General features: G+C 40.7%; 1 protein-coding gene across 3 annotated transcripts in view; it reads left to right on the forward strand.

Moving 5' to 3' along the window:
• arhgap27 (Rho GTPase activating protein 27) overlaps positions 1-16,416 on the forward strand; it is a 245,426-nt gene extending 229,010 nt beyond the window's left edge. For all 3 annotated transcript variants that reach the window (XM_059955699.1, XM_059955701.1, XM_059955700.1), the window contains 3 exons: positions 1,591-1,725; positions 5,951-6,056; positions 11,189-16,416. In XM_059955699.1, the coding sequence (XP_059811682.1) occupies positions 1,591-1,725; positions 5,951-6,056; positions 11,189-11,387 (440 nt within the window). In that variant the 3' untranslated portion in view covers positions 11,388-16,416. The remainder of the gene's footprint in view (positions 1-1,590; positions 1,726-5,950; positions 6,057-11,188) is intronic.
• Positions 16,417-16,823: the final 407 nt, after the last annotated feature.

Consider the following 16,823-nt stretch of genomic DNA (forward strand, 5'->3'; position numbering starts at 1 on the left):
CCCATGTTACCAATTAACCTCCTGACCTGTACATGCCTTGCCAAGGTACCAACTACAGAGCTGGTAGTTGAGCAGGGTTTGGGGTTAGTTACTAGGTCGGGCCTTGTCTAACTTTATGGACATACAATCAATCTATGTATATAAGCTATCTTATGTATTAATAGTTATTCTGTTTTTATTATTATTATGTTATTTATCTTTTGGATTTTTTTTATGCTGCATTGGATCCGGAGTAACAATTATTTTGTTGTTCTTTACACTTGTGCACAGGAAATGACGTAAAACAATCTGGAATCTTGAATTTTGCTTCTTTTGAGAATCAAAATTCACCCTCATTCCAGAGTAAATGCACACCACTAACTTAACCTGCAAATTTAAAAAGCTCATTCTCCCCAAATGTCACATTGTTTTTCTTTTTTTTTATATGGACATTTTGGATTTTAGGACACTTTGATGTCATTTATTACCTGTATGGTCTTTTTCTTCTTGAGCCCATCACCTCTACTGGGGCATAGGCTGCTAACAGCGTCCTCTCTCCTGGGCCAGTCTTTCAAGCCATAGCCCATTGAAGATCCTTCCTCTCCCAGGGATGAGGCCATTGGAGCTTCTATTGGCATTCCTGTAGTGCTGGGATTTTTATGGGATGGGGTTGCTAGCCCCATGCCCAACCTTCCTCCTTTCACAGCTGGGCTTTGAACTGTCATGGTGGAGTAATGGTCACTGTTGGTACATAAGAAATGTGCTTTTATGGTGTCATGGGAGCCATTGTGTCATCTAGCCCAGAAACAGGCCCTTGGCCCCACCATGTCCATGCTGATAATCAATTTCCTACTCCTGCTGATCTCACTTACCTGCACAATTTCAATGTATGCCATCTCAACCACAAGTTGTACAGGTCTGCCTGTTCGGTACTGAACTGTTGGCCTCATACCTGCCTATGTCTCTGAAACTCACAACCTCTCTTTTCAAGGTGAGGCTTGCAGCATAGAGCCACATTACCAAAGAACATGAAAGGGCTTTGACTGTTTGTTTCTTCGCAGATGCTGCCTGACCTAATTTTTTTTCTCTCCGGCATCTTTAGTGTTTTTGTTTATTTTCATATTTCATGTCCTTGAAGAGGTACGTTACTGGATGGAAAGCTGGAAGTTCATTTTGATGTTTTTCTTCCTTCCAGTTTTCAGTAACTCGGCCTCCCACTGCCTACAAACAATCCAGAGGTTTGGTTCTAACCGGCTATTCTTGGTGTAAGCTTTGGCAATGAATATGCAGTATTTGAGCTGTTTGACTATTTAGGGGATCAAAGCTGGAGCTGATCTCCTCAAGCCACATTACAGTATACTCCTTCATAATGGATCCTCCAGGGATCTGTTGGCTCTGGCAACTCCTAGCACTGTCTCATGAGTATCAGTCAGCTTGGCGATTTCTCAGCTCCAGGCAGCATGGGAGTGACCTTATCTGCAAAGGTTAATTGGTGAGGCATCAATAAATTCATCGGCAATCCTTGATGAACAATAGAGGACCATCAACATCTAACATGGCAATGACCCAATGAAAGGTAAACTTGTTTGTGCTTTCCCTCTTTCCTTGCAGATGAGAATGTGAACCTCGAGGAGGGCCCATGGGATGATGTTCATGTTATCACAGGGGCTCTGAAGCTCTTCTTCCGGGAGCTGCCAGAGCCACTCTTCCCTTACAACTATTTCAACAATTTCATTGCTGCAATCAGTAAGTGAAAAGGAGCTACTTGGTGTGTTGCTCCAGATTTCCAGTATTTGCACTCTTTTGAATCTCTAGTAAAACTGTAATGTTATTTTGGTAGTTCTATTTTTGCTAACAAGTTCTGTTAAAACTGTTAAGTTGCCAATGAGTTGATGATTGTACAATTAAAAAGTAAACTGAATTTGTGATTAAGCTTGATTGCAGGTCCATCTACTGGCTAATGCCTGCAACTGCATTATTCCCAAATTTAAAACTTCACACCATTGGAAAGCAAGAACAATGAATGCAGCTACATGCAAGACTTTTACATAATATTTGAGTTCTTTTGATGGCCTTGCATGACTAGGAGACTAGAGGAGCTGTTGCAACTACTGATTAATTCATACTCCAGAACAGCCTTCTGATAATCTTTCTGCATGCACATGTGACTGTGAGAGTATATATTTCTCTGCATATGTATTTTGCCTCTCCACGATTAATATTTGTTCATTCATTATGTGTCATGTCATATGATGTAGGTGATCATGGTTGACCATGATCTTAGCAAATTTTCGTACAGAACTGGTTTGCTATTGCCTTCTAGGCAGTGTCTTTACAAGATGGATGACCCCAGCCATTATCAATACTCTTCAGGCCAGCAGAGGGAAAGAGCACCTTACACTTCCACCCTGCCATCCGACAGTTAATGGGTCTTTTTTGTACTATTCCCAACCTGTTGAGTATCACTTTTTGCAATTTAAAATAACTCATACTTATGGGTTGGATAAACTCACTGAGGGAGAAAGAAAGTCAGTAAAAATGACTGGGTATAAACAATAACTAAGCATTTCCTTCTCTGAAAGGTAATGGCCAGTGGTTGCCAGGAAATGCTGGCAGTTCTTCCATAAACGTAAGAAAGTTTGTATGTTTGGAACAAACTGGAAAGTCGCAAAACAGCCAGCTACTTATTGGAATTTTGCCGATGAGATGCTGAGCTCCTAAACTAGAATGTGGCTTGGAGGTAGTTCACCAGCACTTAAACAGGGATATCTGCTCACTAAACCTGCTCCAGGTTAGATGGTGAAAAGGATAATTGCTTCATTGCAAAGGAGCAAAATTCCTCAGAAGAGCAGACAGATCTATTGAATAATATAAATGACTTTTTTTTATAAAATGAGCACCTTCAATTGCTTAAATCCATTTTGAAATGTAATTGCTTATTGTTTTCAATATGTCTAAATGTTATTGAATGTTTCTGTATGTCAGAAGCTTTCAAAGTCTTTAAATAGGTCAGCCAATCAGCTAAGAGGTACTGTATATCTCAGCCAGCTGGCAGTGATTGTCAGGTGTTTTGTGGGTAGGGCTTGTTTTGATCTGCCTCTGGCATTAGTGTATTCCATTTTGCTTGAGGCCTTGTCAACATGCAGAGCCTTGTTGCTGAATTCAGTTTGTATTAACAATGTGGGTTAGCTGCGAGCATGGGTGGGGCTCCATTGGCAGGAAGTGTAAAACCCCAGCCTGTTGCAATATTTTGTGGACAGCGCTGTGATACTGAATTTGCAAGCATCAATGCACAAAGTGATTATGTAGGTTTAATGATGCTGATTGACAAGTTAAAATTGCCATGTTAGATGCTGCAGGGGAGAAGGTCATATCTAGGAGGCCACTTGTATTTCTGGATGGTTTGCTGCAGAAAAAGATAGTTGTGGATTAGAAACACAATGTATTTTTTCCTATTCCATCTCCTTCAAAGCATGTATATAAGAGGCTTCTTTATAAATGGGGTAATTTAATGAATCTTTTTGACACTGAGCAGAGGTTTCAGTCACTTAGGGTCGGAAGCAGCAATGTACAGCCAAAGATGGTCTAAGACTAACCAAAAAGATGTATTTTAAAAGATATTGGAAGGATTGTAGGAAGGTACTAAGTGTTTTTTCAAGAATCTTTCCACCTTTTAAATCTATCTTGGATCTTTGATACATGGGTAGGAAAGGATTTCAAGGGGAGGGCCATAAGAGTGTGGAAAGAGCTGCCAGCGCAAGTGGCGCACCCAAACTTGATTTCAACATTTAAGTGAAGTTTGGATGGTAGGGGTATGGAGGGTTATGGTCCCAGTGCAGGTTGATGGGAGTAGGAGGTTTAAATGGTTTGGCATGGACTAGATGGGTTGATGTGCTTGTTTATGTGCTCTACTTCTCTATGACTCTAATTGGAAGTAGCTCATTGGTCAACAAGTTTGGCTGAAAGGCCTGTTTCTGTGCTATATAGACTTTGTCTCTGCATTCAGAGCTGTTATCTAAAGTGAATTACATGCTCTGTCAATATTAAGTGTGCACTAATTGAATTTTAGCAGTTGTTTTGGTACTGGTCACCAACTAGAGCCTCTTTGCATTGGGATGAGGGTTTAGCTTAAAAATCAGAGATGCAGGGCACGAATAGACCCTTCAACTGACAGTCAGGCTACATCCACACTACACCGGATAAATCTGTAACCAAAGCTTTTTCTCTTTTTTTACCCTCCGTCCACACTAAAACGGGGTTTTCATCCCCCGAAACCGGAGCTTTTCAGAAACGCTTTCCAGGGTGGGTATTTTTGAAAAAGCTGCTTGGGCAGATCAGTGTGGACGGGGTAACCGGAGACTTCTGAAAACAGTATCAGACGGCAGCGCGTCATTTCATTGTTTTCTTGAAAGCAACCTAACAATTTTAGAACAGATGGCAAAGAGACTGATGCCAGAAGAGTTAGAAATGTACTCACCAAATACTTTGACCCATAACTTACTGAATTAAGTATACTCACTTTGCCCTGTTTTCTGTCCTTGCTCATATGAAGGTGGTTTACCTATTTATGCAAGTACTTCTCTGACAATAGATGTGTAACAGCCTTATGTAACATTGTATGGAAATACAAGATAACACTGATGCAGACATGTTTTATTCATTTAACAAGGGGCTTTATTAATACAACAGAGTTAGTCAGTTTTTCAATGTTTGTCATCAGCCGGGTCAGTCTGTCTGTGAACTCCCTGTCGGTTGCCTCCGTACACTCCAGTATTTATTTATTTTTACTTTTAAGTTCTCCTGCACGAGAGCCAACAGCTGTACGTCGTTTTAAGTTTTTCTAGTCTGTAACTGAATAAACGTGCACTTTTACGGCGAGATTCGACACCAAACATGTGGCTTGTTCTCGGTAGATGTGTCCTGCACATGCCCAGTAGGAGGAGATTCGCCGAAATACCTGTTTCAATGTGGATAGAGATATTTTCAAAAACGCATAGTATGGATGCCTATCATTTTTACGCGAAACCAATGTTTTCAAAATTATCCGGTCTAGTGTGGATGTAGCCTCAGGCACTGGCACCCATTTTGATGCTAATCCTGTCATAACTTGATTCTCCTCACATTCCTATCAATGCATGCCCAGGTTTCACCTCTCCTATAGATGAGATGTATTTTACACTGGCCAATTAACCTACTAACCCACACATCATTGGGATGTGGGAGAAAACCAATGTACTCAGAAGAAACCCATGCAGTCATAGGGAGCATGTTCAAACTCCACAGTTACAGCACCTGTGGGCAGGATTGAACCAGTCACTGAAGCTGTGACATAGTAGCTATACTAGCAGTGCTGCTGTGGTTCCAAGGGGATTTGTATTCACAGAGTCAAATGTGAACATGTACTACTGCAATAATACTGAGCTATATGTGAGTCCTCCTCACATTAATATTTGGTTGACTTAAATTTGCCTGCTAGTAGGTATAAACTCTGGTTGTTTTCTCTGGAGTGCTGGAGGTTGAGGGAGAGCTGACAGAGATTTACAAGATTGAGAGGAATAGATGGAGTGGACAGAGAGTATCTGTTTCCCTGGGTTGAAATGTCTAATACCAGAGGGTATACATGAAGGTGCAAGGGGGATGTGAGGAGGGTAAGTTTTTTACTCAGAGTTGTGGACCCTGGAATGTGCTGCCTCTGTTCTGGCATAAAGGCAAATACATTAGGGGCTTTTCAGAGATGTTTGGATAGGCACATGGTGTAGGTAAGAGGGATTAGAGTTTGGGTGTTTGATAGAGTTTGATTTTGCTTTCTAGCTGGTTTGGCACAACATTGTAGGCTGAATGGACTGTTCCTGTGCTGCACTCTATGTTCTGTGTTTACAGCGTAACACAAGCAAAGCCAAGGTTTCTTCCAAAAAATCTGTGTTTAGGATTTCATTATCTCCATGTTCAAATTCCTCAATTTCTTTTGCAGAACTGGTGGATCTTGCTCAGCGTTTGAATTACATGAAGGAATTAATCAGTTCGCTTCCAGCACCCAACCATGATACCATGCAAGTCCTCTTCAGACACCTGTGCAAGTGAGTACAGTCTTCATTCTGGATGGCAAACTTTGATGGGGATCCCCCAGAGTGATGAATGTGAAGTTAGGCTCTGCCTGATTTTCTTTTGGCCCTTGCCTTTAATGCTTTCTTCGGTGATGTGAAGAGGCACATTTGCAGCTGTGACAGATACCTCTTTGTTGGTTCTTGACATTTTGTCAAATCAGAAGGTAGAAGAGGAGAAAATCACAGACAAGGACGGTGACACGGGGAGACCTGAGTTTGAATCTTCCTTAATCCCTGCTATTTGTCTTTTCTCAGATCTGTTTCTTGCTGTTTCTTGCACTTAGTTTAAATAACATGATTTCTCCCTTTTGACTCTTTCCGTATCTTTAATGTTTTGCCTCAAACTGCCTTGGAAATGTTCCATTGCGGTTAGGAATTAATATAAAATCCTCTCTCTGTACCAATTTCTTTCATCATTTTGAAAATATGTAAAGTTCTCACCAATAATAAAAAGACATTTATCACAGGCAAGCAGGGCATTTGGCCCAACAAATTCATTTCAGTGCTTACTGTCAATCCAAAAAGATAATTCTCAACACATCTTCCTATTGCTTTTTCATCGCCTCAACCCCAGTTTATATTGTTGACTTTCTAAAGATGTTTCCTTGCTCTTCTATTTTTTTAATATTGTATCTCCACCTTCACTCTGGACACCTACAGTAAAGTATGGCAATCAATCTGCTTCTGTCTGCTTTGTCATGTAAATTTTTCAGGCATTTTGCCCTGTAATCAGCCTGCTATTGAGTGCTTGATTCCTGTGATCTGCTTTCGTATTTGTATGCAACTTGTTTGCTGTGTTATTCCATGTATTGACATATAAAGCTACTTGGGGACTGTCTGGGAGTCTTGAAGTTTTGAATGACACTGTAAACTTTCATTGCATAAATGTATTCTCAATTAACTCCCTATAATGAGTTGGTTATCTTGGGGAGTGGGCAGTACATGTGAAGAAGCACATGATTCAGTGGTGTCATTGCTAGATGATGGGATTGTCCCATTGGGAGAGGTAGAGTATGATGAACCTATACCTACTGGACATTGAGACCACAGATGCTGGAATCTGAAGTAACAAATGATCTGCTGGAGGAACTCCGGTTGAGCAGCTTCTGTGTGGGGAAAAGAATTGTTCATGTTTTGGGTCAAATCCTGATGCAGATTTTCAACCTGACACATAGACAATTCCTTTTCTCCCACAGATACATCTCATCCTACTGAGTTCCTCCAGCAAATTGATTGTTGTTCAGGGGAGTTATTGAGATAGACATCTTGGAAACGCCCCTTTTTAGCCTACTGGATCCTCAACAAATATCAAGCATCCATTTTTATGCTAATCCTAGTCAAACCCATTTTATTGTTTCCCCATTCCCATCGACTTCCCCTAGATTTGATTATTTCCTTATGCACAGGACAATTTAAAGTGGCCCTATTAACCCTCCAACCACCATACATTTTGGAATGTGGGAGGAAACCCACATGGACACGGCATGCCAGATTTGTGAAGCTCTAAGCAGTGTTCCACCATGCAGCAAGGAGATGCGATATGATAATTAGAGCTATTCACTGGCAAGAGATCAAGAGAGGTTTCCTTTGATCTGAGAGTCTATAATTATGGTCCAAAGGCTTGGTAATAGGAGTTTATCATTTGGACTGCAGGGGGACATTTCTTCACATACGGGTCAATAGTCTTTGGAACTGTTGGATTGTGGCGTTTTTGATACGAGGTCCATTGGAAATCAAGAATGAGGCATAAAACCTGTTTCTTATGGCCATTTTATTAAGCGCTAAAAGGACAAAAAAATAAGGCATGGGGAATAGCGAAAGCAGAGCATGGTATTGAGTGCAAGTTTTCAAGATTGTTGGGTATGATGCCGTGGCCATCACTGAATCGTGGCTGAAGGATGGTTGTAGTTGGGAGCTGAATGTCCAAGGTTGCACATAGTATCAGAGGGATAGAATGGTTGGCAGAGGGGGTGGCAAGAATGGCATCAAATCATTAGAAAGATGTGACGTAGGATTGGAAGATGCTGACTCATTCTGGGTTGAGTTAAGAAACTGCAAGGGTAAAAAGGGCCCTGATGGCAGTTTTATACAGGCCTCCAAACAGTAGCTGGGATGTGGACCACAGATTACAATGGGAAATAAAAAGAGTGTGTCAAAGGGGCAATGTTATAATAGTCATGGGAGATTTTAACATGCAGGTTGATTAGGAAAAGTCAGATTGGTAATTGATCTCAAGAGAGTGAATTTATTGAATGCCTACAAGGTGACCTTTTAGAGCAGTTTGTTGTTGAGCCTACTAGGGGATCAGCTGTACTAGATTGTGTGTTATGTAATGAACCAGAGGTGATTATGGAGCTTCAGGTAAAGGAAGTCTTAGGAAGCATTGGAGAGGGTTCAGAGAAGGTTCACAAAGATGCAGGAATGAAAGGTTTATCATATGAGGAACACTTGATGGCTCAGGGCCTATATTTGCTGGAATTAACAAGGATGAGTGGGAATGTCATTGAAACCTTTTGAGTGTTGAAATGCTGAGACATAGTAAATGTGCAAAGGATGTTTCCCATGGTGGGGGAATCTAGGACAAGAGGGCACAGCCTCAGGATAGAGGGGCACCCTTTCAAAACAGATGGGGAGAAATTTATTTTACCATAGGGTGGTAAGTTTGTGGAATTTGTTACCACAGGCAGCTGTGGAGGCCAGGGGTTGTTGAGTGTATTTAAGGCAGAGCTTGGTAGGTTCTTGATTGGCCATGGCAACAAAGGTTGCAGGGAGAAGGCTGGGGAGTGGGAGAAAAGGATCAGCCATGATTGAATGATGGAGCAGTCTCAATGGGCCAAATGGCCTAATTCTTCTCCTATGTCTTATGGGAAGGTGAAGACGAAGGAAAGTAAACAACATGGTCTGGTCGTCTTATACCAGTTTACTGATGGCAATAAATTACTTCAAAGTTCCATTGCTTGAATCAACTAATAAGATATAGCCCCCATTCAAGTAATGTGATACTCACCTCTGAAACCAAGAAGTTTCTAAAGTAAAAACCTGTAACCACTTGAAATTCCACTGAAAAATTACATGTATATACAGTAGGTAATTATATAAAAGTACAAACAAGCATAAGATCATGTCCAACCAATCATATAGAGCTTTTCAAGGAAGTTATCAGCAAAGTAGATGGATGGTGACTACATGGATTTTAGCAAGGTACTTGACAAGATACTGTGTGGGAGGCTTGTCCAAGTAGGTTCAGTTGCTTGGCATTCAGAATGAGGTAATAAATTGGATTAGACTTTGGCTTTGTGGGAGAAGCCAGAGAGTGGCAGTGGAGGGTTGCCTCTCTGACTGGAGGCCTGTGACTAGTGGAGTGCTGCAGGAATCGGTACTGGGTCCTTTGTTGTTTGTCATCTATATCAATGATCTGAATGATAATGTGGCTAACTGGATCAACGAATTTACAAATGACACAAAGATTGAGGGTGTAGTGGGCAGTGAAGAAAGCTATTGTGGCTTGCAGAGGGATCTGCATCAGCTGGAAAAGCAGGCTGAGAAATGGCAGATGGAATTTAATGCAGAGAATTGTGAGGTTTTGCACTTCAGTAGGATCAACCCCAGGGTAGGTTTTGCACAGTGAACGGTAGGAGTGTGGGAGAACAAAGGGATCTGGGAATATTGGTACATATTGAAAGTGGCGTCAATGTAGGGTTGTAAAGAAAGCTTTTGGCACATTGGCCTTCATAAATCAATGTATTGAGTACAGGAGATGGGATATTATGTTGAAGTTGTATAAGATGTTGGTGAGGCCTAATTTGGAGTATTGTGTGCAGTTTTGGTCACCTACCTACAGGAAAGATGTAAATATGGTTGAAGGAGTGCAGAGAAAATTTACAAGGATGTTGCTGGGTCTGAAAGACCTGAGTTATAAGGAAAGATCAAATAGCTTAGCACAGTTTCTTTTTTAGAATGTAGAAGATTGAGAGGAGATTTGATAGAGGTATACAAAATTATGAGGGATATAGACAGGAAATGCAAGCAGTCCTGAGATTGGGTGGGACTATAACCAGAGGTCATGGCTTAAGGGTGGAAGGTGAGATTTTTAAGGGGAACATGGGGGGAACTTCTTCATTCAAAGGGTTGTGTGAGTGTGGAATAAGTTCCCAGCGTAAGTGGTGCATGAAAGCTCAATTTCATTATTTAGGAGAAGTTTAGATAGGTACATAGATGGTAGGGTTATTGAGGGCTCTGATCCCCGTGTAGGTCAATTTGGAGTAGGCATTTTAAATGGACTAGATGGGCCAAGGGGCCTATTTCTGTATTGTTCTTCTCTATGACACTTATTATTAAGCAATTCAAGGTTAAATCTGGCAGAGAATCAGAGGCCTTCAGTATCGTTGGGAAAAGTGGATGAGGTAGAGGATCATCCATGATCTAATTCAGTGGTGGATGGCAAAATAGTCAATTCTTCTATCAGCTTCTGCATTAGGTCAACTAGCACCTCAGTGGATGGCAGAATGGGTTCAAGGGACTACTAGTTGGCCCATTCCTGTTCTTATGGAATGGAAGATTTGATGCAGCAAAGATAGGGAAGAAGTGGGAGGAGGCCAAATAATGACATAAAAAAATAATGAATTAGGAGCAAGTTATTTATGCAGAAACTGCTTGTAGTGTGGAATTTGCCTGCAGGAGGGGTAGTGGTATTTAATACCAGGGCAAGTTTTGCTGAGGATTTAGCTCAAGAATATGTAAGACAAATATTTCTGTGCTATATCTCCAAGTAATTGCATGTAATTTCAGCAAGTTGCCACAATTAGAATTGGCCCCTGTGGCCATGAAGAGAAAATTCTATCATTGGTCCTGTTTCTGACTGATGACATTTAATGTTTTCATAAAGCTTCAGGTTGTCTCACAATAGTCGTGTTAACTTGCATTTTTTTGAAAAAAAAACTGTAATACTTGTTTTACAATTTATTTGCTGATTTTTTTTTTGGGGGGGGGCCTAATTTAATATGAAGTTACTTCACAGTAAATTGAAACTTTATGTTGTACGAAAGTTAGCTGATGCAAATGCGGTTCCTAAATTTCCCTATTTCAATATCTGTTTTCTTTTCTAGTGTGGTAGATTGCCGCAGCCAAAATCGGATGAGCTCTCAAAGTATGGCAATTGTGTTTGGTCCCACGCTTCTGAAACCTGAAACAGAGAGTGGAAACATCACAATCCACATGGTCTATCAGAACCAAATTGTAGAATACATCCTTAACCAGTACCAGCATCTTTTCAATGAAAGCCAGGAGTTTGCGGGTATTAGATGAGCAATAGTATGAATGGGGCAGTAGTGCCTTGTCTGTATGTGTGGGTGCATGTGTGTGGGTGTGTGTGCGTGCATGGGTATATATTAAGACAGGCATGCACTGAATCCAGCAAACACGGCCACAGATGAATAGAAGACTGTACTTCAGGACATGGCCAATCTCAACTTCAGGACAAGCTCAGGAAAGAAATATTTCAAAGATGGTCAAACACCAAATGGAAGAAGTTATGGCCCTACTCCCATGTAAATAAAACGTTCCTTCTGTTGGATATCTCTGCCTATCCAACAGTCTGCATTTAATAAAAAAAAAGTCATTCCTTGTTTTTGGATTCTGGAAGAGATGCCATCCTTCAACGTCCACCGAGAGACACTTCTAGATAGCTTTCTCTGCACCTTTTCATTCTACACTTCATGGTGCCTCCTGGAACTTAACCTGACAAGAAGTGCTTGTAATGAATCAACACGTACACTTTAACATGTGCTTCTCTCTCTCTTGCTCAAGACATCTTTATTTGTGATCTGATGGAAGTAATGATGATACTGTGGAAAAACTGCTGATGTGTGTTTATGGAGTTTCCTTTCTGGTTATTGAGACTTTACTTTTGTCAACATGCATAATTGATACAAAACATAATTATAATGAGACAAAGTGAACACTGGAGGCCAAGTTAGACACGAGTAGCTGGAACCCAAGCATGGAGCAGATTTCACAGTGCTGATGATTTAGATAGTTAACTAGTGATGGATTACAAGTGTGGATGTCTGTTCAGGAGTCTTGCAGTAACCTAAATACTTGTCCTCTTCTGAGCCTTAAACCAAAGAAGCAAGTTTACTCAGGTGAGAAAATAATTGACAATAGTTGAATATGTACAAATTCAGAATAGACACTGGGCAATACTGGGACAGCCAATACAGTAAGTAAGGAAAGGTGTGTTTACTTAACTCCAGCTAATCTGCAAGAATTTTAGTCTCCAAAGATGGAATCATTTTAAAAAAAGGCAAAATCCCTTGTAGGAATGTGGAGGTCAAGTAAATGAACAGTGGTTTTAGATTGCAGGAAAAGAGAATCCCAGTTCTTGAGGTCCTGGAAAAGGATCAACTGGAATAACAAATGGTATAATTCCACAGTCCTATATTCCATATTATTATTAAATACTAATGCAGCTCACTTCCAGAAATGTCAATCAGAAATCAAGTCTTGATCTGCATCTAACAAAGTTGATAAAGGCTAATTGACTATATATTTCCAGATAACAGTTCTATATTTTTAAATCAAAGTTGAGACTTACCTGTTGTGGAAATGGTGTCAAGCATAGAAAGCAGATGTCCAATGTGTGGTATAAACATTTGAGCACATAAATAAGAATGTGTACTGGCTTGAATCTACATTGTAAGCCAATTGCATGCAAGAGCTCTTCTGCAGGGTCATCTTTCCTGTAGGAGGTACCCTGATCGGAAGCTTTCAGGGTTCTAAGCCAGCACTGGTAAAATGAGTTCATGGACTGTTGTGGGTACTGAGGGTTGTAGACAGGGCAGGATAGAGAGCAGCTTTGATCTTCTGCACCATGCAAAACACAGAGCAGCTACAGCCTTCACTGAAGCACAGTTCTAGACAGTGACCACAGGCATCTCCTGCAACCCAGGACTGAAGTAAAAGCAACACAGTCACTCAGTGCTGGATCCATGGGTTTATGTCATGAGGTGAAAGGCCATCTAGGAAGGAGAAAAATGACAGTTAGTAAACAGAATTCAAAGTTCAATATCACTGCTGTCTACAAAAAAAGTGCAAGAGGTATTTTGTTATCTTGTATTTCATTCTCAGTTTTTATGGCTTATAATGTCTTCCCAAAGTGAGCTACCAGTCTTTTAACCATTACAAGCAGACCCAGCATTTGTCAGCTGTATGGCTTGTCAGGGTAAATAGGTTCCAAAAGCCTGGCAGTGAAATGGAGAAGGAACACTTAGCTTGGTACCCCAAATCCCTGCCATCTGAGCCTCTACATTAGCAACACTGACCAGAGTCACTGGTGATGGTTGTTATCATTCTAATTCTTTGAAGGTGTCCAGGAGTGTCAAGGGAGGGAGATTTAAAACAATTTACATAATTTCATGGGAATTCTTTAGCTGATGGCTGGAACATTAAAGAGCATCCTGTTTAATTCAGGAGTATATAATTCCCAGTTGCCAACTTCCAATGTACAGTGACATGGTAGCATAGTAGTTAGCACAACACCTTACAGCACAGGTGACCCTGTTCAATTCCCAATGCTACATGTAAGGAGTTTGTACATTCTCCTCATGACTGCGTGGGTTTCCTCTGGGTGCTCCGGCTTCCTCACATGGTCCAAAGATGTCCGGTTGGTAGGTTAATTGGTCTTTGTAAATTGCCCTGTGATTAGGCCAGGATTAAATCGGGGTTACTGAGCAGTGTCGAAGGGCCTATTCTATGCTTTTTTTTTAAAGTAATCTGAAATAAAATCAGAAAATGCTCAAACACTCAGCAGGCCAGGCAGCTTGTGCAAATAGAAAAATGTACTTAATGTTTCAGATTAGCAACCCTTTGTCAGAGCTGGAAAAGAGAGAAAAGAAGTTAGTTTTAATTTGTTAGGAGTGGGGGATGAATAGGACAACAGAATATTTCAGATGGGATGAGGCCAGGTTGCAATGGGAATACATTTTCGAGGATATCTAGTCCATGGACTTTGGGTATTTGGAGAGAGAGAGAAAATGAACATTATGATGAAGCGAAGGCAGTTACAGTGATAACAATGAAACAATTTATAAAGCATAAGGCTGTGGGGCATGCCCAGTGAGTAAAGGGTCGGGGGGTGGGGGGGGGGGAGAATCTGAGCTAATAGGAAGATGGATGACTTGCAGCAGATTAGCCAATCTGTATGAGAATGGCTGAGAGTTTTCAGCATTTTGTTTTTATTGCTGATTTTCAGCAGCTGGAGCTTCTTTGATTTTAAATAGAATGCATTTTGATACTATGATATCAGTCACAAACACAAACTGACAGAGGCAATGCAGTGATTGCCACTAGATGAGGCCCAAGAGCTGGCAGTTGAACTCTAATCTATACCCTGAGCTATTTCTCTCTTCCTGCATCTGGCAGTTTCCCAGGCAGCACTAGACAATCTCAAGACGGTCCCTGTAATGTGAGGTCTGCAGACCCAACTTGCATTGTTGGTGTTCTTTGTTCTGAACTCACTATGGTGGGAGTTCTGTACACTGGAGTTGCAGGCACACATTGCTACCTCATACACTGATATTTTTACATTGCAGGAGTCCATACAGAATGGTACTTCACAAAGCACTGACCAGAAACAAGAGTCCACTTGACCTTGCGATTAGTTACTGTCCTAGGTACAAGTTCCACCACAGCTACTGGAGATGGTTTGTATCCCTCATAGGATTAAAGGTGGGAGCTTGAATTGTTTTCATCCTCTTGCCCAACAAGTATTCCACTCGAACCCTCCCCCACTCCTTTCAAAAGTATGAAGTGCTGTATACCTATTGACCAGCAGTTCCCAAGCACATTAAGAATTTGAAAGATTGATAACCTGAGTAATTTCTGTACTAATAAAAAAATCTATTATCTTTAATAAAGATCAATGAAATGGAGAGATTAAATGCTAAACAAGAGAAAATAAAATCTTTACTAGCGTAAAAGAAATTTGCTAGAACACCTTGTTTGTATTAATTTCAGTGAGAGCTGCATTTGCTGCCCATGCACAATGCTGGTATTCAATTTGGTTTTGTGAGCCATGTAGGCATATGGTTAAGGATTTGTGCAGTAACTTCCTGAACTTGTTATTTTGTAGAGTTGATACATGATGTGCAAAAATTTTATCCATAATTTTTTGCAATAAACTTTGAATGTTAGACAGGTTGCTTTTCAAGCAGGTAACATTGAGACACATTTCTCAGGATTAGTTTCAATTCCCCCTTTTATACTCACTCTCAAATCCCTTAAAGCTCAAAGGTATTCTTTCAATAACTTGTAGATTGCTTCTGCTGATTTTCTTAATTTAATGCTTACCTCTGCTCACTGAATTCTTTCAGAGCCTACAATTTTGAGCACAGTAAATAGCTTTTAGAAAGAGACTCAAATCTATGCATATTATTTAAAATGAGTTTATATGAAAGCAAACTACGTATCTGGGTTTGTTGTTTTAAGGATAATGTAGTTTTATAGCATTAACTCTGAAACTGCTGGTTTTGAATATACTGATATCTCCAGCTTCTGCTCTTAAAAGTGTTGTAGGTGTCAGAATTTTTAAAACCTTCAGCTATGGTGCTGGGCACCCAATATGAATTAAAGCTTAAAATTTTGTTGTCTTAATATACTGAAATTAATGTCTGGCATTAAAACACCAAATGTGATAAATATCCATTGTGGGCAGAGATTAATTTTTCCTACAGTCCCCATGTGGGCCCCCTTCCTTGAAGCAGTTCAGAGTCCGCTTGGCCACCCACCACTTTCCACTCCTTCTGACGCTCCCTGTCTCTGTTTACAAGTTTAAGTAAGCTTCCTCAGCTGGAATGCCGTACCTATAAGTTGGGGCAACTGCCCTCATTTTCCACTCTCCAGTAATACTGGATGTTTCCTCAGTCATGGACCTTTGGGCCACTTGTGTAAAATTACTTTGCCTCAGTGACTCTCTCTCAGTTCCTTAGAACCTTGTGAGGTCTGTAGTTTGTAGGTGCCTTTAGGTTTTCCTCCTTGGCTAACTTCCCAGTTATGTTCTCCTCCACCCCCCCCCCCCCCCCACCACATTCCCTCGCCTGCACTAAAGTTCAGTGTTTACTTTCAACTCTTTGCCTTCAGATGCAAGTCCACATCCCCCACTCCTTCCCTCTTCACTGTGCAGAGCAGGGCTTCCCAACCACTCAGTTACTGGTAGGGATCCATGGCATAAAAAAAGTTTGGGAGCTCCTGATGTAGAGCGTAGTAAGATTTCTCCATTTAAATACTAGCTCTGTAAATATATAAAAATAAGTGTTCAGGAATTGCAGCTTCACATCCTCTTTTCCACGTGCTGGTTCTACCTGGTACCTTACTGCTGTAACACAAATGTATATTCATACCAATCAAATTTATTAGAACTTATTGTGCAGGTAAACAGCTTATGTACATCAGCTTTTCTGCAGAAATAAAGAAATGAAAATGTTATACCATTTAATGATTTAGAATTGTTTTTTAATATGTTAAGCTGTTCAATTAACACACACAAAACCCCAGAGGAACTCAACAGAACTGATGATGGGTCTCAGCCTGACACATTGACTCTTTTTCCATAGGTGCCGCCTGGCCTGCTGAGTTCCTCCAGCATTTTGTGTGTTGCTTTAGACTTGCAGCATCTGCAGATTTTCTTGTTTTCAAGGGATCTCCAACTTTTTGAAGATAATAAGACATTTAAAGAAGCCAGTTCAC

This window comes from Hypanus sabinus, chromosome X1 (genome assembly GCF_030144855.1).
Source record: "Hypanus sabinus isolate sHypSab1 chromosome X1, sHypSab1.hap1, whole genome shotgun sequence".
Classification (NCBI taxonomy): domain Eukaryota; kingdom Metazoa; phylum Chordata; class Chondrichthyes; order Myliobatiformes; family Dasyatidae; genus Hypanus; species Hypanus sabinus.